Source organism: Myotis davidii, unplaced genomic scaffold (genome assembly GCF_000327345.1).
Source record: "Myotis davidii unplaced genomic scaffold, ASM32734v1 scaffold582, whole genome shotgun sequence".
In the NCBI taxonomy this organism is placed as follows: domain Eukaryota; kingdom Metazoa; phylum Chordata; class Mammalia; order Chiroptera; family Vespertilionidae; genus Myotis; species Myotis davidii.
The window spans coordinates 216078-238434 of record NW_006294113.1 but is presented as its reverse complement, the minus strand read 5'-3'; the positions used below and the strand labels follow the sequence as shown (position 1 = coordinate 238434).

Below are 22357 nucleotides of genomic sequence, written 5' to 3'. Positions count from 1 at the left end.
TTGCCTGTGTTCCTGAGAAGCATCTACGGTACCAGTCTATAGAGTGTGTTTTCTTTAGTGAATTACCGGTATGTTTACCGGTAATAAACTTGCACTGTTTTATGTATATGTTTGATTACATACAGCCTTGTGACAGTTTTCCTGCATGTCATAAGCATTTGAATATAAATTAAAATGTTAAAATCAAATGATATTGTTTTACCTTTTATTTGGTGTGTGGAAGGTGTGCGGAAGAGGGGGTAGTCTTATACGGCGAGTATATAACAAACTCTGTATTTTGAGTGGAAATGTTAGGGGGTCGTCTTATACGCCCAGTCGTCTTATACGCCGGCAAATACGGTAAGTTGAAACAACTCTATACTGAAAGTACAATTATCCATACCCATTAAATTACAAGTAACAAATCATTAAAAAAGGTAAGATGTAGTAATTGTTCAAATTTTTATTTTGATGCACAGTATGAGAAATGTACTTTTAAAACAACTGAATTTTATGGAGAATGAACAGCAAATAAATTAGACCCATGTTAAAATGAAAGGTCAGCTAAATGTCTAAATTTAAGGATGTAAGAACCACAGATCAACTTCGATTCCAAAGTCTTCTTTAAGATGTCGAAGTCTTTCAAACAACTTTGCTATGAACTGGTCCAGAGCATAACAGCATATAGGAATGCTTAACAAGGGTGGTGATCAGGGACACGTTTCCTGTAAGGATTATACAACATACACTTTAGAAAAAAAGTCAATGTGAGAATGGAAAGCATGATTGTAACCAACAGTTTATATTAAGACCATTATAACCCAATTCTCTACAAGATGTTTTTACCTAACATCCCTCAATTATCATTTTATTAAGACTTTATATCTATGAAATATGAAGGTCTATAGTAATTTAGCAGTTAACTTCTTGTCCAAACAACCTACTTAAACAAATATGTCATTTTCAGAAAATGGTTAATATGTATTTTCCAAAAAATGGTTAATTCATGTTTGCAACTAGTATGTGTTAGGGAATTTTACTAAAATCGTCAAAGACAGTTACTCTTAACAAGAAACTGTAAAATGACAAGGCTTAGGAACCTCCAGATGAAAATCTCTGGATCACTATTCTAACTGAAGGAAAAAAAAAAATCCAACAGGTAAGGTGGTGATGGGGTCAAGTAACTCGCCAACAGTACCTCTTACATGTTAAACTTTTATTCTCTCATAACCATATAGTGAATGGCTCAGAAAGGTGGCATGGTAGGGGTACTAGTGAAATTATTTACTTAATGCCTGTTCAAGAAGCTAGGACTTGAGAAACACTGCTTCTAATAAACACAACAGTTACTAGTAAGAGAAGCAGAAAAGCATGAATACAGACTCAAGGAGAATAGATAACATACTGGAATCATATAAAGAGATAAATCATAATTGCATTTAGTCATCTTCGGTGACACTACTTCCAAAAAAACTTTGTCAGCTTCTCCTTCTTACCAATTTTCCATTTCAAAATATGGGAACTGGTGAGGGAAGTGCTCCTCATTATCCTATCTTCCCAGTACCAGAAGCAGGGAATCTCTAGATTTTTCATTCCAGTCCTCTTTCCACTACATCACACTAGATTTAAATACCACTTCATCTGTTCTCTCTACATCCAAATCACTATTCTCTACTCTTTCCTTCCTCTAATAGTATTATGATAGTTGTCACTCACAGAAGTCAATGAAATGAATAATGCAGGGTTCTGCACAAAAAAAGTCATTTGTAACTTTGGGCTTTTAAGGTACAATTTCCTAGTAGCATTCCAACTTCCTTCCTATTACTCCAGATTAACTCCCTGTGCTCCTGTCTAAAACCAACTCCTGCTCTTATTCTCTGATCTCCCATTCCTTCTTGCAGCTGCTTAGTGGACAGATCCCCTTTTCTGCATCCATTAGTTCCTCTCTAGGAAATTGCTCCCTCTTAAGCTGAATTTTCAATGTCAAGACCCACACACCTCCTCTAGCTACTATCCCACTTATCTGCTCCCATTCACAGAACTCCTCAAAAAAGCAGTCAATTTACACTTCTTCCAATTCCTCTTTTCCCACCCCTTCCATTCCACTAAAACTAGTTGTCAAGATTACCAATTGCCCGCGATTAAACAATTTTTTCTAATATTTAATTGATTTTAGTGAGAGAAAGGAGGGATAGAGAGATAGAACCATCAATAAGAACTATCGATCGGCTGCCCCCTACTGGGGAATGAGCCTACAACCTGGGCTTGTGTCCTGACCAGGAATCGAATCATGACCTCCTGGTTCGTGGGCCAACACTCAACCACTAAGCAATACCGGCTGGGCATTAAATCCAATTTTTAAGGTCAATTATCAGTCCTTATTTTACTTGACCTATTTGCATCATTTTGACAGTTGATCACTCCTTCTTCCTAAATCCTTTCTTCACTTGGCTTCTGGATACTCATTCTCTTGATTTTTCCTCCCACTGTAGTAGCAACCCCCCACTATTCCCACCTTTTGTATTATGGAAAATCTCAAATATAAAAGCAGAGATTATACCATGAATCCAGTGTGAATCTTTCCAAACTGGAATTCTTCAGTGTTGAGTCCTTAAAACTGCTTTCCTTTTTTAACTACATTCATTCCCTTGGGGACTGGGCCAGTCTAATGGCTCTAAATAACACACATAGGTTGACAACTCCTACATTTATAACTATAGCTCCAACTTTCTCCTAAACTACAAAATCAACTACCCAACTATCAAAAGACATCTCAAATTCCCCAATTGAAATCCCCTTCTTCCCTCCCAAAGCCATCTTAGATAAGAGAAATTCTATTTCTCCCTACAAAAACCTTGAATTAGCCACATTCCCTTTCCTCTCACTTCTTGCATCCAACCCATAATCAAATCCTACCTTCAAAGTATGTATCTTTTACCAACCACTTCTCACCATCACCTTCACTTCTACCTCCTGGTCCATGCCACCATTCCCTCCCATCTCCCTGAAACATCACTAACAGGTAAAAATAAATGATTTCGGTAACTATTAATAAGAGTAACTAAAATTATTAACTGAATATTCAAAAGTTAAAATTTTCTTGCCATTTAATCATTTTAATGTGAATGACTTTTAAAAGAATTTGACATCTTAGAAAAGCTGATATAGGAACATGCAAGAAACTCTGCTCATTATGTGTTTAAGAATGTCGGTGTGGCCGAAACCGGTTTGGCTTAGTGGATAGAGTGTCGGCCTGCGGACTGAAAGGTCAAGGGCACATGCCCAGGTTGTGGGCTCGATCCCCAGTGGGGGGAATGCAGGAGGCAGCCGATCAATGATTCTCTCTCATCATTGATGTTTCTCTTTCTCCCTCTCTCTCTCAAATCTATAAAAATATATTAAAAAAGAAAAAGAAAAAGAAGGTCAGTATAGCTCTAGCGGGTTTTGCTAAGTGGATAGAGCTTCGGCCTGCGGACTGAAAGGTCAAGGGCACATGCCCAGGTTGTGGGCTCGATCCCCAGTGGGGGGAATGCAGGAGGCAGCCGATCAATGATTCTCATCATTGATGTTTCTATCTCTCTCTCTCCCTTCCTCTTTGAAATCAATACAATAAAGGAGCTACAGGAAACATCGTTCTAAAAAAAAAAAAATAATAATGTCAGCATGGAAAAGTGTGCCCAGGACAGGAAATGAGTGGAGCTGACCCATTTATAAGGTATCAGTTCTTCCCCTGGCCCCAAGCTCTCTGGTTCTTGACCTTTCCAAACCAGGCTTTTTATGTGCCTTTCAATCCTGAGAGCTACGCTGTGTCACCATACCCTACTCCCCTAAGCTTTTCTGGCTTAAATCTAAGAGTTGTGATTACATATTTTAAATAGCTTGCGTAATTCTTTTATCTAGGCAAAAATGGCTACACTTTCTATCAACTACCATATCAAATTTATGCACTACCTGCTTGTTCCCATGTCAATAATTTTTTTCTAAGAAATGTTTTATAAAGTGCTCCAATACCTTGGTGCTGCTTTGATGATATTATCCACACGCAGAATCACCTCCGCTGCTTCAGCTGCACTCAGAAGAACTTGCCGTTTCACTTGGAAACTTTCTGTTATGCCCAGTATTGCCATATCGCCAATAGTACCTTCCTTCATATCTGGAAAGAAAAAGTTTATACTAAATAAACTATGGTTTTAACAAGTATCAAAACATCACTAATGACTTTAAAGAAATGAAATTAATCCTGTCATAAATAATAAAATTACAGCACCCAATGACTCAAGTCTATGACTCAAGAAAAGCCTTTTAAAAGATCAAAACATCAACTACTGATTATTTGCATTAATGGAAAACTACTAAGTCAAATAATGAATATTTTATACAAAATTTTATACTAGATCACCTATCTTGAACATTGATATAAAATTATTATAGAAAATTTGCTCACTAATTACCATAATTCTTAAGCACTAGAACAGAGAATTTAGAAATCAAATATTTTTCTTCTTATGAGAATCCTAACCTCATCTTCATACAGATCATTATTCATCAGCTCTCTTTTCCAATGGCCAGATTACTTACCCTCTAAGACTGTTTCTATAACATCCTGAATAGTTTGTTGGGATATTTTTCTATCTGAATTAAATTTGCCTTTTTGGCCACTTTTATCTATGTATCAGAGATCTGCATTCAAGAATCTGTCAGAATAAGTCTACTGTGAGATTAGGAATTGATACTGATTTTATTATAATAGGTATAGCGAAGCTTACACTTATTTCAGAATGTAAGTACTGTTTATGTACTTAAATTCTATAGTCATAATATAACAAACTAGTTACAAGTCTTTTAACTAGATTTATACCCTTTATGGAGTAACAAAGTTTGGCAGAGTTGAGAATATGAAGTAAAACATTTTCCTAGATTATGTAATGCTTACGAAAGGGCCACAGGAGTCTTTTATATGGTTACCATGATAATTCATTTTTTAAAAAAGGTAAAGAACTTGGTAAAAGTTACTCTTAACTACTACAAGGTCCCAATTGATTTCTTACCCAGTCCAGCAGTTTTATTGCCTTCACTATGGGCAGCTCGGAGCTGTGCCACCAGATCTGCACTGTCATAGCCTGCGTTGTCAGCTATAATAGTAGGCAACTATGAAGTGGAGAAGACAAATGGTTACTATCTATTCTAGTATAATTCATTTATGCCTGCCCTGGCCAGTGTTGTCCAGTGGTTAGTATCAGCCCAAGCACCAAAGGGTCGAGGGTTCAATTCCTGATCAAGGGCATGTGCCTGGGTTGTAGGTTAGATCGCTGGCCCTGGTTGGGGCAAAAAATATCCTTGGGTGAAGATTAACAACAACAAAAACAAAAAAACACTTATGCCTAACTAGGATAGCTTTTTAAAAATACATTAACACCGTAAAATCTACTTCCTTTTAATCACTACTAAAAGAGGATAAACTCCAGAATCAAATTTGTTTTTTTTAATCCCCAGTTGAGGATATTTTTCCCATTGATTTTTAGAGAGTGAAAGGGAGAGAGACAGAGAGAAACACCGATGTTAGAAGAGACACATCGATTGCTTGTGTCCCACATGCCCTTGACCAGGACCGGAGCCTGCAACCAAGTTACATGCCCTTGACTGGAATTGAACCCAGGACCCTTCATTCCACAGGCCTACGCTCTATCCACTGAGCCAGCTAGGGCCAGAATCAAATTTTTTTGTTTTGTCAATCCTCATCGAAGGATATTTTTCCATTGGTGTTTAGGGAGTGAAGGGGGGGAAGGGGAGAGAAAAAGAAACATCAATGTGAAAAAGAGACGTCAATTGGTTGCCTCTAGCACAAGCCCTGACCGTGTGCAGGGTGATGCTCTAACCACTAAACACACCAGCAGCCAGGGCCAGAATCAAATGTAATAGTGTGAACCAGTTCTTTTTCTTAAAGGTAAGAAAATAAACATATAAAAATACCAGTGCCCCGTTGCACGGATTCGTGCACATTAAAAGGAAATTACATAGGTGACTGGTGGGGTGGGACTGGGCGAGACAGACCGGACATGCCCTGGAGCCAACCTCCTGTGGTCCCTCCCTGGCGAGCCACACATCAAAGGGCGTCTGCAGAGTGAGTGGGGTCCCTTGGCCTGGCCTGCGGGGATCAGGCTGAAACCAGCTTTCTGACATCCGCCAAGGGGTCCTGGATTGCCAGAGGGTGGTTCTTGGGTGACGCACCCCAGAATTGGGCTCCCTCCTCTCTGGTGCCAGGGTGTGTCACCCAAGAACCGCAGCTGCCCAGACACCTCAGCTGCCAAGTCACCGCAGCTTGGCAGCTCCTGCGCTGAGCGTCTGCCCCCTGATGGTCATCGGGTGTCATAGCTAACAATCAGATGGTCAGACAGTCGCTTAGCCTTTTATATATATAGATATTTAATTAAAAACCATCAAAACCAACAAAATTTAAGTTCCGAGCTCTAATTTTTAACTTACCATTCTCAGTGCTTTAGCATAAGACTCCATTGCAACAGCTTCTTTACCTGGTGTTTTATTGGCAAGCTGTGACACAGCATGAGCCATCAGCATCTCTGAACAGCCTATGGATTAAAAATTAAATAAAATGCCATTATGCTAGTTGTCTCGAAGACACTAAATTACTGACTTCCCTTAGATATATCAAGCATTTGAAAATTAAGTGCAAAGGCAATATATAGTTTCTATAAGAACCATTAAAAACCACTTACAATTAATACTATACTTTAAGAAATAAAATGTTTTACCTCCTCCATAAACTGTTCTAGAATCCTTCACAGTTTGTGCAAGAACACAAAGAGCATCATGCAAAGATCTTTCTGCTTCATCTAAAATTTGTTGAGTGGCACCACGAAGAACAATAGTGCAAGCCTCACCTAATGTTAAAAAATAATATGTCACAATGAGCATTTAATTATAAAACATAAAAATTTGCCTTCTATCATTTATGTAAGTGTTGGTTATATTACTCTGTTTTGAAACTGATATGTCTTCCACTGTTACACATTCTCTACCAGCAACCCTTGTTCATAACAGTTCTAAATTACCTAAAAAACAAGTACGTTGAAAATGCACTGTTCCCAAATATAAGAATATAAGGCTGACCTCAAAAGAGATTACTTCACAAGAATTAAGACACATCATATTCTAGTAACTATATAACTGTTTTTTGTGGGGTTTTTTTTTCATTTCAACAGAGCCTAGCAAAGATTTAGGAACCTAAACCAGGATCTATATGATCACTCACCAAGGGCTACCCCAGAAAAGTGAATGAGCGTGTCTTCTCCAATCATGACTTCCTCAATAAGCTTGCAACTTCCAAGCTTCACAAGTTCTGGGTGGTCAAAGGTAGAGGCAATTTCACCACCTATGAACATAATGAAATACAAAACAGGTTTAAAACTTGTTTTTTAACAAGCAGTAATGGACAGATAACATTTTAAAAAATTCATTACTTATTATATGCCAACCACTGTTTGAAGCACCTATGAATTGGTTTAGACTTTATAACAAACCTAATGAGATAGGTTCCATTATCATTTAGAAATGATAAAATTAAGGCAAAGAGATCTTTCGTTTCTTATCCAAGGCTACACAGCTTGAACAAATAAGGTAAAGCTAGGCAGGATTCAAGTCCAAGCAGTCTGGCCTCAGACCTATATACACATACTGTATACTACAACCCACACCATGAAAGGTTAAACTGAAACTTCAACATTTAAGTCAGAATTTAAATATAGATTCTCTTCTGAATCCAGTCTAGAAGACCAGTACTCCTATGACCCAATTTCTCAAAACAAAAATGAGAATATTTGACTAGTCCTATTATGTCAACAGTATTATGAGAACAGATGTACAAATTTTGGAACCAGCTTAAATAGTGAGCACTTGATATCTGCTAATTATCACAGTAACTGAAATGTCTGAGAGTTCCTGTAATGCCTAGAAAAGGGGGAAATATATAGAGCAAACTTGAGGTATCAACAAAATAAACTTTGTTTTCTAGACTTGAGACCCAATAGATGTTTGGGATATCATATCCCAAAAATGAGACTAATTTGACTTTTGAAAATTTTCACTTATCCTACACTCACTCATCTACATCTGCTTACAAGGTACTTGACATTTGTAAGAGCCAATTTCACACACTTTGACAACATACAAGCTAATAGAATGGGAGCCACCTTGAGGTCAAATTCAGTTGGTGTGCTTAGTGCAGCAAATTTTTTTCTGAGTATATGTCTCAATTTCATATACAGGATCAACTTATGATATCAACTTATCCCATAAATGTGCTGTCATTCACATTTCTTATGTCTTTAATTTTGTTGCAATAAAGGAGGAATTACATAAACATGAGCACCTCAAGTTTAATCACCTTAAGCATCAAGTGTGCAATGGCTTTAAAGAACTTTAATTAGAACAGGGAAACCCACTTCAAAGCAATTAATAAAAGAAAAATGCTTCTTTTTAGGTCAAAAGATTATGCTTCCCAGATTATTAAAAATGGCTGAAAGGAAACAAAACAACAAAGAAAAAAAAATGGCTGAAGAAACAACAAAAAGAGGAAAAAAAATGGCTGAAGAATTCCGAGATGAGACTAATTCTACTCTACATTAATTAGTACCCTTTAATTATTTCTAATACTCATGGCAGTTCCAAACTTACTTCAACATTCCCGGTGGCTTTACTTCCCAAATCCCAATCTCCTCAATTCTCACTGCCAGATCCCAACCCAACTTTCCAAACTATTCATTCATTTTCAAGAACATGAAAATTCAAATAGAGGTTTTTAATACTTAACTTTATCTGTAAACACAATTTCTATTTCACACAACTGGGATATCACCTATAACTGGTGTTGGAGTATACTAACTTTTCATCATACACTGCCGAACTGTTTCACACTTATTTCAACATTTATTGCTTTCAGAAATGTTTAAAAATAATAAAAACAATGTTTAAATTCTTGACCCACTCTCTGGTATATTGTTAAGTGTTCAGTAAATATTCTATCATAATTGTACCACCATGCAGGGCACAAAGCATTAAACTACTCACCTAGCACTAGAAATAAATAAGTTAATAAACTAGATAAGACATATCCTTTTTTTAAGATCCAGCTTATATATAGACTTTATGTTTAGAACAGTGATCCTGTCAGTTTGAGAAATAATGTAGTATGAATCTTTAAAACAACACAACAAAAAAGAAATCTATCCCAACAGTAAGCCTGAATATAATTTAATTTCTGTAATAAATAAAAGCATAATACGCTAATTAGACTGGATGACCTTCCAGATGAGGGCTGCGAGGGAAGGCCGGGTCCAGATGCCAGAGGGAAGCTGGTGCCAGCAGCCAGGGCTAGAAAGGCCTACTCTTGCACGAATTTCGTGCATCATGCTTCTAGTGTTAAATATAATGTGTTGACCAGCATGGCTCAGTGACTGAGCGTCCACCTATGAACCAGGAGGTCATGGTTCGATTCCTGGTCGATCAGGGCACATGCCCAGGTTACTCAATCCCCAGTGGGGGTGTGTGCAGGAGACAGCATATCAATGATTCTCTTTCCTTATTAATGTTTCTCTCTCCCTCCCTCTCTGAAGTCAATAAAAATATATTTTAAAAATAATAATGGGGTGGGAGCAGGTGGGTAGAGGTCAATGGGGGAAAAGGAGACATATGTAAAACTTTCAACAATAATTTTAAAATAAACAAACAAACAATGTAACTAAAGATATCCAAAAAGTTTAAATCAGATTTCAGAATAATGGTTTATATTCCAAACTCCTTACAGGGATTTCTTTGTACTCTCAGCAATGAGTTACATATATAGTTGACCCTTGAACAATAGCGTTTGAACCGAATGGGTCCACTTATGAGTGAACTTAAAAAACTGGATACGTGCAGTTCAAACCCATGTTATTCAAAGGGTCAACTTTTTCCATTGCAGTTGGGTGTGAAGGGCTAACTACTATGTTTTTGTAAACTCAAGTTATATGGGATTTTTGACTGCCCGGGGTTGGGAGTTGACTCCCCTAACCTGCCCTGTGTTGTTTGAGCCAACTGTACTAAAACTCAATAAATCCAAGAATGATTTTATGTTTGAAAGAAATTAGTAACTTTTTCCCATACCTGTGACAAGAGCCAGGCGTTCTACACCTGCAAAATCTGCATGTTCAATAGCCATAACACCAGCAGCACCAAAGAGCTGTTCAGGATAATTATAAATTAATTGCCTATAAATAAAATACATAAATACATCGTTACTTCACAAGATAAAATACATTAGACTAAAAAAAAAAAAAAGAAAAAAAGCAAATTTTTTGCCGCAACAGAAATCAAAGAAATGCAAATTAGAAGACACCATTTCTCAGCTATACATTAATTTATAAATTGTAATACATCCATGCTAGTATTAAAAACAGGTGTTCCTTTACACCAGTGGTTCTCAACCTTCCTAATGCCGTGACCCTTTAATACAGTTCCTCATGTTGTGGTGACCCCCAATTTCATTGTTACAAATTGAACATAATTAAAGCATAGTGATTAATCACAAAAACAATATGTATTATTTATGTGTTTTCCAATCGTCTTAGGCGAGCCCTGTGGAAGGGTCGTTTGACCCCCAAAGGGGTCGCGATCCACAGGTTGAGAACCGCTGCTTTACACAGTCAAACCTCAGTTCTTCAACTTCTTCCATCTTGAAAAATTTGATTCTGGACTAAGTTGTTCAGGGGAAAAATGTGTTAAGTAGTCAACCCAAGCTTCTTGTCGAGGAACCAAACTTTAGAACTGACAACCCTTTCAGCATGACAAAAAAGGTCTCAGGCAACCAAGGAGAGAATGCTTTCCTTGCTGGGTCAGTCTATAATTAGCACAATTTTAAAACATAAAGAGGCCATTATGAGTGCTAATGTTGCTAAGGGTGCGAAAGAAACGATGACAGGTAATTGAAGAGGTAGAAAAACTGTTGATTTGGATAGCAGTTAGCCAGTGACAGCATTTCAGAGGCAGCCATATATGAAAAAGCGAAGATGCCTCATACTGACTTCCTGAAACTCCTGGAATGAGTGCTAAAAGTTATTCATGTAAGGCTAGAAAGGGCTGCTTACATAAATTTTTTTTAAAAAAGTGATTATATATTAAACAATACATTAAACATGTACTATATAAAACAAAGGTTAAAAAGGAATCATTTGAGAATCCAGAACTAAGGATTAATTCAATTTACATTGTTTCTAATGGGAAAAAATGATTCCATTTTTGAAAAAATCACTTTCCAGCCTTCCAGAATGAATTAAGTTTAAGAACCAAGGTTCCACTATATTGCTACTGGTAGTATAAACTGGAAAGCAATTTAACAGTAATGCAACAAAACCATGTCAATATTCATATGCTTTAATTCCACTCCTAAGAATCTACAACAAGAAAATTTGGTATTAAAGCATGTAATGAAGATATTTGTAATAATTTTTACATAGAATAACAAAATTTGCCAGTGATGCAATGTCCACTAGGAGAGTGCTTGTGTAAATCACAATTTACAAATTACAGAAAGTCGGTAATTCTAAGTAAAAACATATAGATTTAAAAAGTGAGGTACAATGCCCTAACCGGTTTGGCTCAGTGGATAGAGCGTCAGTCTGCAGACTCAAAGGTCCCAGGTCCGATTCCGGTCAAGGGCATGTACCTTGGTTGCGGGCACATACCCAGTAGGGAGTGTGCAGGAGGCAGCTGATCGATGTTTCTCTCTCTATCCCTCTCCCTTCCTCTCTGTAAAAAATCAATAAAATATATTTTTAAGAAAGTGAGGTACAAGTTTACAGCTTATGAAATTAGACTATCACACACACAGACACACACAAAAGTCAACTTTTGTAAAGGGAAGACTTTCTGACTAAGACCCTAGATCAGGGGTGGGCAAACTTTTTGACTCGAGGGCCACAATGGATTCTTAAACTGGACCGGAGGGCTGGAACAAAAGCATGGATGGGGTGTCTGTGTGAACTAATATAAATTCAAAGTAAACATCATTACATAAAAGGGTACGGTCTTTTTTTTTTTTTAGTTTTTTTCATTTCAAACGGCCGGATCTGGCCCGCGGGCCGTAGTTTGCCCACGGCTGCCCTAGATTGTTACTTCTTTATACTTTTCTATTTTCCAAAATGAGCATATGTTACTTTTACACCAGGAGTAAAAAGAACATTTGTTTAAAAGTTTGTAAGTTTTTTAAAAAGCCAAATTATAATTAGTATACAGAAATGCACTGCTAGGCAAAATGTCTTATCAGATTCAGATTACAGTTTAGAAACTTACTTTTTAAAAGCCCACATTTAGCCTAAAACAATTATTTTTCATTAAACATTATCTCTCAAAGTTAACTGCAGCCATTTCACTGAAATGCGATGTTCCTCTTGGTATTTTCCCCATTCAAAACAATCCATAAAAGCCTTCATTACTGACAATTAAGAATACATGAAAAAGGTTTACATATATTTTTTCATACAAATTAAAAGAAAAGCCCTGCCTAGCTGGTTTGGCTCAGCGGATAGAGCATCGGCCTGCAGACTGAAGGATCCTACAATTACTGTTCTACGATTCCAGTCAAGAGCACATGCCCAGGGTGCAGGCTCGATCCCCCCGTAGGGGGTATGCAGAAGGCAGCTGATCAATGATTCTCTCTCATCACTGTCTCTCTCTCTCCCCCTTCCTCTCTGAAATGAATAAAAATATTTTTTGAAAAAAAGCCCTAGAAATTCTCAATATTTTCATCTCTTCATTGTTTTATCTCTATGCTTTTAGCTTTTTGCTACTTCAAACTCCCATCATGTAATACAAAATTAACTTTCTCCTCCAAATATATGTATACTATAGCCAAAACTATAGCATATCTGCCAAATCAGAAAATTGTTACTGTTAACATAAAAAGGGTTAGTAAAGTATAATCACTAAATATCACTAAAATCATTGTAATGCAAATGCCTCGTGTACAATTATATTTCTATCTGGGAAAAAAAGCAGTTCCTAAATAAATCACTAATTCCATATAAAGTATTTCCATAAGCCTTTTTAGGAAAAAAAATCCTTTCCTAGATCGTTACAAATATTGTTGGCACAAGAATGCACAGACCTGTTAATAAAGCAATTTATCCCATGCTTAAGAATACGTTCAACTTTCTCCTTCATTTTTTCCTTTTCTGCTTGTTCTATTTCAGCAACCTTTGCTGTAGAATCAACTCTTACACGGGAACCAAATATCTAAGAGGAAAGCAGAAAAACAGCATCACTTTCGTTACTCTTCAGAGTTCTGTAGCATATATATATATATATTTTTATGTAAACACACCAAAAAATGTGTGCATGTGCATATATTCATATATATTCTAACCTATATGGTACAATGGATTCCCAGCCCAAGCTTATAGCAGCTAGCAACTAGTTTCAAGAAATGTAAACATACCTTTATTTTGTCTGTATCCATACCAGTATTTGCAATAAGAATTTTAGCATTTTCAATTCGCTTTGGTTGATTTACTCCAATTTTTTTATCCAACAGAAAGCCTACAATATAAGGATAGTAAAATACTTCAAGCTTGAATTAATAACTCTTACAAAGTTGTTGCTTTATCAAATTACTTTCAAAGAATGCATTAAATCTAATTTAAAACTTTAATGCTTAGACTAAGTCTAAGCTCCTAGATCCTATAAAGCAGTGGTTTTCAACCTTGGCTGCACATTAGAATTACCTGGGAATCTTTAAAATCCTGATTTCTGGGCCTCATCCTCCAGAAATTCTGTTTCTTTGTTACTAATGTTGTGGCCTCACCCTATAACAAAGAAACAGAATTTCTGGAGGATGAGGCCCAGAAATCAGGATTTTAAAGATTCCCAGGTAATTCTAATGTGCAGCCAAGGTTGAAAACCACTGCTATAAAGCATTCCACTAGAACAGTGATCACAAAAATCAATGTAGTAGGTCATTTAAAAAACACTGTATGAAATGGAAAAAAATTTAGAGCACAGCACAAGTATTAAGAGTAAACACAGATTTTGAAACTTTTATCAGATATACAGTATACTACATACACAGAAATGTGGGTTGCAATGTAAAAGTATTAAGTTCACTATGATTAGCTTAAAACCAACACAAAAGAAAACAAGTTGTGAATATTTAGATACACAATGTACTTCTAGAAATTACTGAGATATGTAAAGAACTGAGGCGGGTGATAAAATGAAAAAGCCACGGATAATGGAGTCTGACAAACCTGGCCCCAATCATACCCCTGCTGCATTTAGGCTATGTATGCAACCTTAGACAACTTATTCAACCTTACTCATCTGTAAAACGGGAATATAACCAGTGGCATAGATTATTAGTTACCAGCATTGATTTAGAACTATCATAAGAACACAGCCTCTTTCTTCAGGCTTCTTTCAGATGCATATGTAACTTTTATCTTATTAATCCACTAGAGGCCCTGCGCATGAAAATTCGTGCACTCAGGGGGTGGGAGGGGTAGGTCCCTCAGCCGGGCATGCACCCTCTCGCAGACCAGGAGCCCTTGGGGGGATGTCTGACTGACGGCTTAGTCTGGCCTCCCTCTGCAGGAGGCTACCCACGGGCCATTCAGGGGACTGCAGCAGCTGGTGAATGGCCGGCCCTGTCCTCCCCCATCACCCCTCCACCACTGCCGGTCGCCACTGTCCTGATCGCCATCCCCTCCCTCTGCCCACTGGCACCCGCCTTGGCTGGCCTGGCGCCGCCTGCTCGCCAGTCCCACCCCTGCCAACCAGTCATTCTGCCGTTCAGTTGATTTGCATACTAGGCTTTTATTATATAGGATTATCATCTTGAGTTTTCTGCTCTATTAAGCTGAGCCTAATTCTCACTATCATAAGGAATGAGATTTTAAGTAAAATTCCTATTAGAATGCCTGGCACAGACCCACAGCCAAGCTGGCAGGGACGGCTTGTGCAGGCTGCAGGCCTGGGGTGGACACTCAGCTTTCGCTACCATCAGCCCCTATTAGAAATGATAGAGCCCTTGCACATAAATTCAATCAAGAATATTTTCATAATTATTACTCCCTTTGGAAGATAAAAATGACATGCAGCAATACCTGGAAGCTAAATCACTGGTAAAGCAGAAATTGGAAAGCACAACTTATTCCTTTTTTCCTTCACTATAAAAGACAATGCCTACTCCACTTTCTACAGGCCAGCTTATGAAGTAAACACAATGGTAAAGGTACTTGGAAAATTCCTACGTTATGAACAAAATACACCAGTATAGGGAAATAGCACTTGCTAAGACTCATTTATCACTCTGAGAACACCAAGAACTATATCCTCAACACCTGCCAACTAAAAAGTGATCTGACGTATTAACCCAGACCCTTCCTGAGAACCCAAGTAATCCTGGAAAATGCACCATTTGAAAACAGCTGACTTTTAGTAAAACTGTAATTTCTCTTTACTAGAGACTGAAAATATCTTCATGGTGTAAAGTAAAATCTGGATGTTATCAAAGAATGCTGAGATGGTGTGAGATGAAGGACACTGTCCATTTAACAAATGGATTGAAATGACAAAAATGGTTGCAATTTTTGTCCTTAAAGACAGGTTTTCTGGCTTTGTACAGTCACTCGTCCCGACTCGCTAAAAACAGGATTCACAGTATTTAGCCTTCAACCTCCCATCAAAGCTTGTTTTCCCACATTCAACATATATATATACATACCTTCATCTAAATAGGAATCCACCAGACTTCCTCCTAGCTTCTTGATGACATGAATTGCCTCCAGATTACCAGAGCCTTTCAATCTGAGAACAGCTTCTACAGCTAACTTAGTAAAGTGATCTTTGTGATGAGTAAGAAGTTTTGAGGATAATGTTGTTCCTGCAATATTCATTAAATCCTGGCGGAATTTATCTTCATCAGAACTATAAAATCACCAAACAAAAAAATTATGACTTTTCTCAATGAAATGCTCAAGTTGCTTTTTCATTCTTAAATGCTTCTTCAGAGATATCAACCCTAATTTACTTTGCAAAATTTATTGGGATACATGTCTGTCAATTTCATCCCAGTCAGGGCTCACATGATAAGAATTAAACCACACCAATAAGCAAGAAATGCAAATTAAAGAATACTATTTTCCCCACTAAACTGGCAAGCTACGAAAAAAGAAACACAAGCACACAAAAGCATATCAAATGTTGTCAAGAACATGGGAAAAAAGGCACTGTTACACAGGCAGTCAAAGGGTAAATAAACTTTTTCCTGGACAATTACTTGTAATGTCAATTAAAGCATGCACATTTGCCCAGCTAATGTTGCTCAGTAGTTGAGCATCGACCCATGAACCAGGTCACGGTTCAACTCCTGGTCAGGACACATGCCCTGGTTTCAGGCCCAATCCCCAGTAGGGGGAGTGAAGGAGGCAGTCAATCGACGATTCTCTCTCATCATCGTTTCTCTTTCTCTCCCTCTCCCTTCCTCTCTGAAGTTAATAAAAACATATTAAAAGAAAAAAAAAACCCACACATTATCTTTGAACGCAGCAATACTTCTTGAAATATTTTCTTGGTAACAAGTTTGCCACAACATAAAAGTTAACACTGCATGGGTCAATCAATAACCTCTTAAACTGCTAATGGGCAAATATCCTGGATGGCTACTTGACAATATCCATTCACATTTTTCCAATGCACACACCCAAGCAAACCTTGGTATCTACTCCTAAACTCCAACTACAGATAGGTAAATTATACTGTAATGATATAATCAAATGCATACCTTGATTAAAAATGTTGTACAGATACCCACAAATCTGGTTGTTATTCAACTGTGTTAAAGAGGCTAATACCCCTCTACACAATGCTATTATTTGTTTTACCTATTATGATTAGGCAAAAAATAAAAACCCAAACTTTAACTTTAGTGGCTATCTCTGGAGCACTGGTCGGCAAACTCATTAGTCAACAGAGCCAAATACCAACAGTACAACGAAATTTCTTTTGAGAACCAAATTTTTTAAACTTAAACTATATTGGTAGGTACATTGTTATTAACTTAATTAGGGTACTCCTAAGGCTTAGGAAGAGCCACACTCAAGGGGCCAAAGTGCCGCATAGGGCTCGCCAGCCGCAGTTTGCCGACCACGGCTCTGGAGGGTAAATGTGGGGTTTTTGGCTGGGCAAGATGAAGCAGCAGGATCATGTTTGTGTATGTTTTTCTTGTTCTCTAGACTTCGTGCATGGAGCATACTTTGGACAGAATGTCGACTGTTTAAAACAGTACTATTTTGGTATACCAACCCATGATCAACTGCAGAATCCAACAAAGCCTGTCTTGCTGCCTTTGTGGCTTCTCTCCAACCGGCAATGATGGTCTGAGGATGAATCTTTTTTGCAATTAAAGACTCTGCTTCCTATTAATAAACAGTGGAAAATACTTGTCAATAGTAAAAACGTAGGATGTAAGGACTTGATTATTTCTGACATACAAAACCACAGAAGCAAAAAACAATGAAAATGACAAAGTTGCTCAGATGGTCTTACCCTTAGTAATTCTGCTGCTAAAACAGTAACAGAGGTAGTGCCATCACCAACTTCATCATCCTGAACCCGTGACATATCTAGAAAAAAAAGTTATTAACTTACTTATATTTGATTCTGCCTTTTAAATTACTTCTCTGTAGCTTAGTTAATCCTCCAAAAATACCCACTACCAATCCATGTCTCACTTAACTAGGTCTCCTCACCTGATAAATTCTTTGGAACTCTTCAGTCTGAAATGCAATACTTTTACTATCAATAATTAATGGCACTCCAGAAGCTTGCATTTTAATAATGACAATAGTTAAAAAGTGGACAACAGTTCATTAAAAGTACAATTAGTCAACACAGCCTATTTAACATTTATTTCAAGCCCTGGCCAGGTAGCTCAGTTGGTTAGAGCATCATCCCTATACAGCAAGGTTGCAGGTTCAATCCACGGTCAGTGCACATACAAGAATCAACGAATGAATGCAACAGTAAGTAGAACAACAAATTGATGTTTATCTCTTTAAAACAAAAGTAAAAAAAAAATTGTTTCAAAATGTTAACAAATCAGAATCATCTTCAGACTCACCAACTAAAACTTTAGCTGCTGGATTATCAACACCAATGTTTTTTAGAATAGTTGCACCATCATTGGTCACCATAAGAGAGGCATCTCGTCCACTGCTTAAAAGAATTTTGTCCTAAAAGGAACATATTTGGCTCAAGTTAAGATCTAATTACATCTTGAACCCTACATGGGTCAATCAATACCCTCATATACTGCTAAGGGGTAAATCTCCTGGATAGCTATTTGTCAGTATCCACTCAATTTTTTTTAGTGCATTCACCCCACAAGCAAACCCTGGTCTCTACCCCTAGAAATACTAGAAGAACAAGGGAGACAGGAACAAGGTTATTTCAGCACTGTAATAGCCAAAACAATGGAAACAAACTATCACTCAATACAGTCATAAATATAAACTATAAACGAATCAATAAGCTGAATACTATTTGACACTTAAAAGAGGCCGAATTTTAACAAAGCAAGCTGCAGAAAAACTACATATGAATAATATCTACGATAAAACAAAGTATTACCTTGCGAGTTTAAGAAAATACACGATATGTAAGATACACATATATTTACCTAAATGAACAAAAATACTGGGAAGATTTACATCCTAGTGGTAAAAGGGGTGGGGGGTAGGAACGAATGGGACTTCAGCCATGACTACTGTTTTGATTTTTAGTAAGAAAAATATATCCATGTCTTACCTGTATAATTAAGGGTTAAATTTGAAAGATTAAAAAGCATTAAAAAATGTTATTTACTATGTATGCTTCCATTAAGGGCTCTAAAACAATATCAAAACATAAAAATTCCCCGTTTTTCTCACCATGCCTTTGGGTCCCAAGGTGCTCTTTACCAAGTCTCCAATAGCAATGGCACCAATAAAGGAAGACTGGAATAAAGATCAAAGAGATTGTAAAAATCAATTCTAGTCTTAAAATTGTAAAAGTTCAACTTTATCTTTAAATGAATGAAGAAAACAAGGTTTACCAGACGAGCTGTCTCTGCTCTCTCTTCATCAGCACCAGCCTTGAAGATGTTGACAGGTGCAAGAGAAAGGGACGCCTAAAAAGAAAAACCAAAAATCAGTTTGAATACCAATAATCTTTTAAAATATTTTTAATTTCATCTTTTATATTTCAACTAGTGGCCCGGTGCATGAATTCATGCACATTAAAAGGAAATTAATTAGAAGAAATATTTTAATATTGCTATTTGCCCTTTCGCTATAAGAGTCAACCAAATTCACAATCAACAATGACAGATCAAAACACACGTGTGCGATTGGCGCCAGAGAGCTTTTATGTATCGCATATGTGTGAGTCAACTTAGCCCAGTGGTTCTCAACCTTGGCTGCACATTAGAATCACCTGGGAATCTTTTTAAAATCCTGATTCCTGGGCCTCATCCTCCAGAAATTCTGTTTCTTTGTTATGGGGTGGGGCCACAACATTAGTAACAAAGAAACAGAATTTCTGGAGGATGAGGCCCAGAAACCAGGATTTTAAAAAGATTCTCAGGTGATTCTAATGTGCAGCCGAGGTTGAGAACCACTGACTTAGCCTTTCATAGTATATAATAAACTTGCTTAATTAGACCTTTTTTCTGATATAGCTAAACTTTTTCCAGCCCAGTGAAGCACCCCAACTTCTCTTTCAGGTAATTATCAGCAACACAACAGTAAATACCAACACAAAGCAGATTATTATTGTAGATCACGCAGGGAGAACAAAGGGTAAACTATTTCCCTGCAGCAGTGTTTGATTTATATTCGGTGCAGTGAGAAAACCTGAAATCATTTTCAAGGTCCACCGTTTCTTACTTCTTTTCAGTCGGGTCAAGTTTCTAAGCTTTCTAAATCTCCGTTTTCCGGCTAATGAGAAGAAAATAGGATTCCACCGAGTCTCCTATCTCCCTGCTCCAGGACTTCTGTGAGGATCAAATGAGATGAGGCACAGGAAAATGCTTCACAGACATTTGGTTAAAGTGTGAAATGTTTGCACCTGGCTATAGCGCAAGTGTGTTCTTGGGCTGAAGAAACTGCAAGGAGGCTAGTCGCTAGGGAGAGGAAGCCGGTGTTGCTATGTGACATCATTACCTCATTAAGGGGGGGAACACTTAGCATATTAGCCTTTTATACAGAGTTGACAGTATTATTTTACATAAGTTTCAAGTGTCTAGCATAGTGGTTAGACATTTATAGAATTTAGAAAGTGATCCACGGGTTAAGTCTAGAACCCAACCGAAAGCCAATATTCGTTAATACATATACTTAGATGTCTTCCATTAGACTTACAAGAAGGTAGACAAGAAAAAATTAACAGGACTGTACTTTTTCAAACAAATGGAAGTTCTCCATCATCCAGGCAGTCATTTATTAAAGGGGGAGGCGGGAGGGACTTCTAAAAGCTGCATAAGGAAGGCGACCTTTTATTTTGGATACACAACTGCTCCAGGAATAAAAATTACACACTGAAGAGACTGTCAAGAACAGCAAGACTAAGGATGATTTTAATCTAAGAATAAATCAGGCAGGCCTGTAGGCCGCTAACGGACCACGCGCCAGGCGAGGAGGGGCTGCTCCCTCCCCGCTGCTCCGGCTCCGCCCGCGGAAGGCGGGGCCAGTCTCGCCGACCCGGGCCCTAGAAATTTCTCCGCGGGAAGCGCGACCCTGGCCTCGGAGTTTCGAGGCTGTGGAGAGGCCGCGCCAGGGCAGGCCGCCGGCCGGGAGGCCCACCCCAGCCGCTGGACCCCACGAAGGGCTTCATCGGCGGAAGGGGCGCAAGCCACACGCCAGAGCCCGCACCATGTGCGGCGGTTCCGGGGCACAGAAACAGGGAGCCGACCGCCCTGGAAGGACAAAGGGGGGCAGCAGGGCACGGCGGGGAATGGAAGGGCAGGCCAGTGAGGCCAGGCTCACCATGGTTCCGAAGAGGTGGCCACTCACGGTACTCCCTCACAACTCGCGGCCGGAATCCGAGGGGGAGAGAAGCCGGATGTGACGCCACACGCCCTGCCGCAGGGGGCGGAGCCTCTTCCGCGTGCCGCTCCGGCCGCGCGCCGCTCGCGGCGGAAGGGAAAGGAGCGGAGACGTAAACCTGCTCCAACGGCTCGCGATGAGGAAGGGCGGGCCTGACGCTGTCGGGGGCGGGGCGGACTGGGAGTAGAAGCGCCTAGAGGAGACAGACGCTGCGCCCTTAGGGTATGCCGCAGTAACGGAGTTCCTGCTGGCAAGTTTTCCTTAATCTTTAAAAATTTGACTTAAAGTACCACGTATACATATTAAAGTGTTATATACTAATAATGAATAACCTAACTCACCAACCTCACTTCCTCTCCCCAGAGGCCACCACCCTCAACTTTGTCAACTTTGTTTTGGGGGGTGGGGGTTCCTTACCACCAAATACCTAAATAAGATTGTTATTGCTATTTTAATTTTAATATTACTGAGCATTAGGGAGGGAGACTTAACGTTGCTTTACTGAATTTTAAAATGCCGTTTTTAATTGGGCGTTGACTGTCCGGGACTAGGCTCTCTGAGCGCGGCGGAGACATTAGCTTTGCCCCGCTGGCTCGGGCAGGAGGTTTTGCATTTCCCTCGTCCCCCTGCCTCTTCTGGAGGTGACTGATAAGACCCGCGATGTCTTGGTAGAAATCAAGAGCAATCCCAAACATTTCAGTTTATCAAAAACAGTTTTCTACTTTCTCTAAATTGGCCCTTAAAAAAATTCGTTTTCTATCTACTGGTACCCTTTTCTCCCTTTGATTAACCAAACAATGAGCAAGCTCTTGGATTCTTGGCAGTTATTATGGACAGATATGTTCCATTTTTAACTGATTCTACCCAGTTAGTTTACACCAGGGCTTGACAAACTATGGGGAGCCAAATCCCTCCTGCCTACCACCTGTTTTTTTGTATGACAAGAGTAAAGAATGATTTTTACATTTTTAAATGGTTGAAAAAAAGTTGATTCTTCCGTGATACATTAAAATCATATGCAACATATTTTGGTGTCCATACTTGGTTGGAACACAAGCGTACTCATTCATTTTTTTATCCTGTGCAATGCAATGGTTATACAGTGGCAGAGCAAAGTAATTGTGACTGACTGTATAACCCATAGACTGACGTATTTATGGTCTTACCCTTTATAGAAAAAGTTTGCTGAACCTGGTTTGCACTATTCCCAAGGCCTATCGTGAAAAGGGGTGTTCAGACTGGATATCAAC

The 22357-nt window shown here is 38.5% G+C and overlaps 1 protein-coding gene across 1 annotated transcript; it reads right to left on the bottom strand.

Annotated features, from left to right (window-relative positions):
* Positions 1-427: 427 nt before the first annotated feature.
* CCT2 (chaperonin containing TCP1 subunit 2) lies at positions 428-21155 on the bottom strand. The gene is made up of 16 exons (XM_006768144.2): positions 21048-21155; positions 19118-19192; positions 18954-19019; positions 18146-18257; positions 17572-17648; positions 17329-17441; positions 15749-15951; positions 13466-13566; positions 13136-13263; positions 10138-10241; positions 7250-7369; positions 6750-6878; positions 6463-6566; positions 5028-5127; positions 3991-4132; positions 428-704 (listed from the first exon to the last, which is right to left on the bottom strand). The coding sequence occupies exons 1-16, from the start codon at positions 21048-21050 to the stop codon at positions 674-676; spliced, it is 1608 nt and encodes a 535-aa protein (XP_006768207.1). The 5' UTR covers positions 21051-21155; the 3' UTR covers positions 428-673.
* Positions 21156-22357: the final 1202 nt, after the last annotated feature.

Coding starts and splice junctions, on each gene's coding strand:
- CCT2 (XM_006768144.2), bottom strand. Junction 10,242..13,135: donor ATAAATTGCTTTATTAACAG/GTCTGTGCATTC, acceptor TTTTATTTATAG/GCAATTAATTTATAATTATC. Junction 6,567..6,749: donor TAGAACAGTTTATGGAGGAG/GTAAAACATTTT, acceptor TTTAATCCATAG/GCTGTTCAGAGATGCTGATG.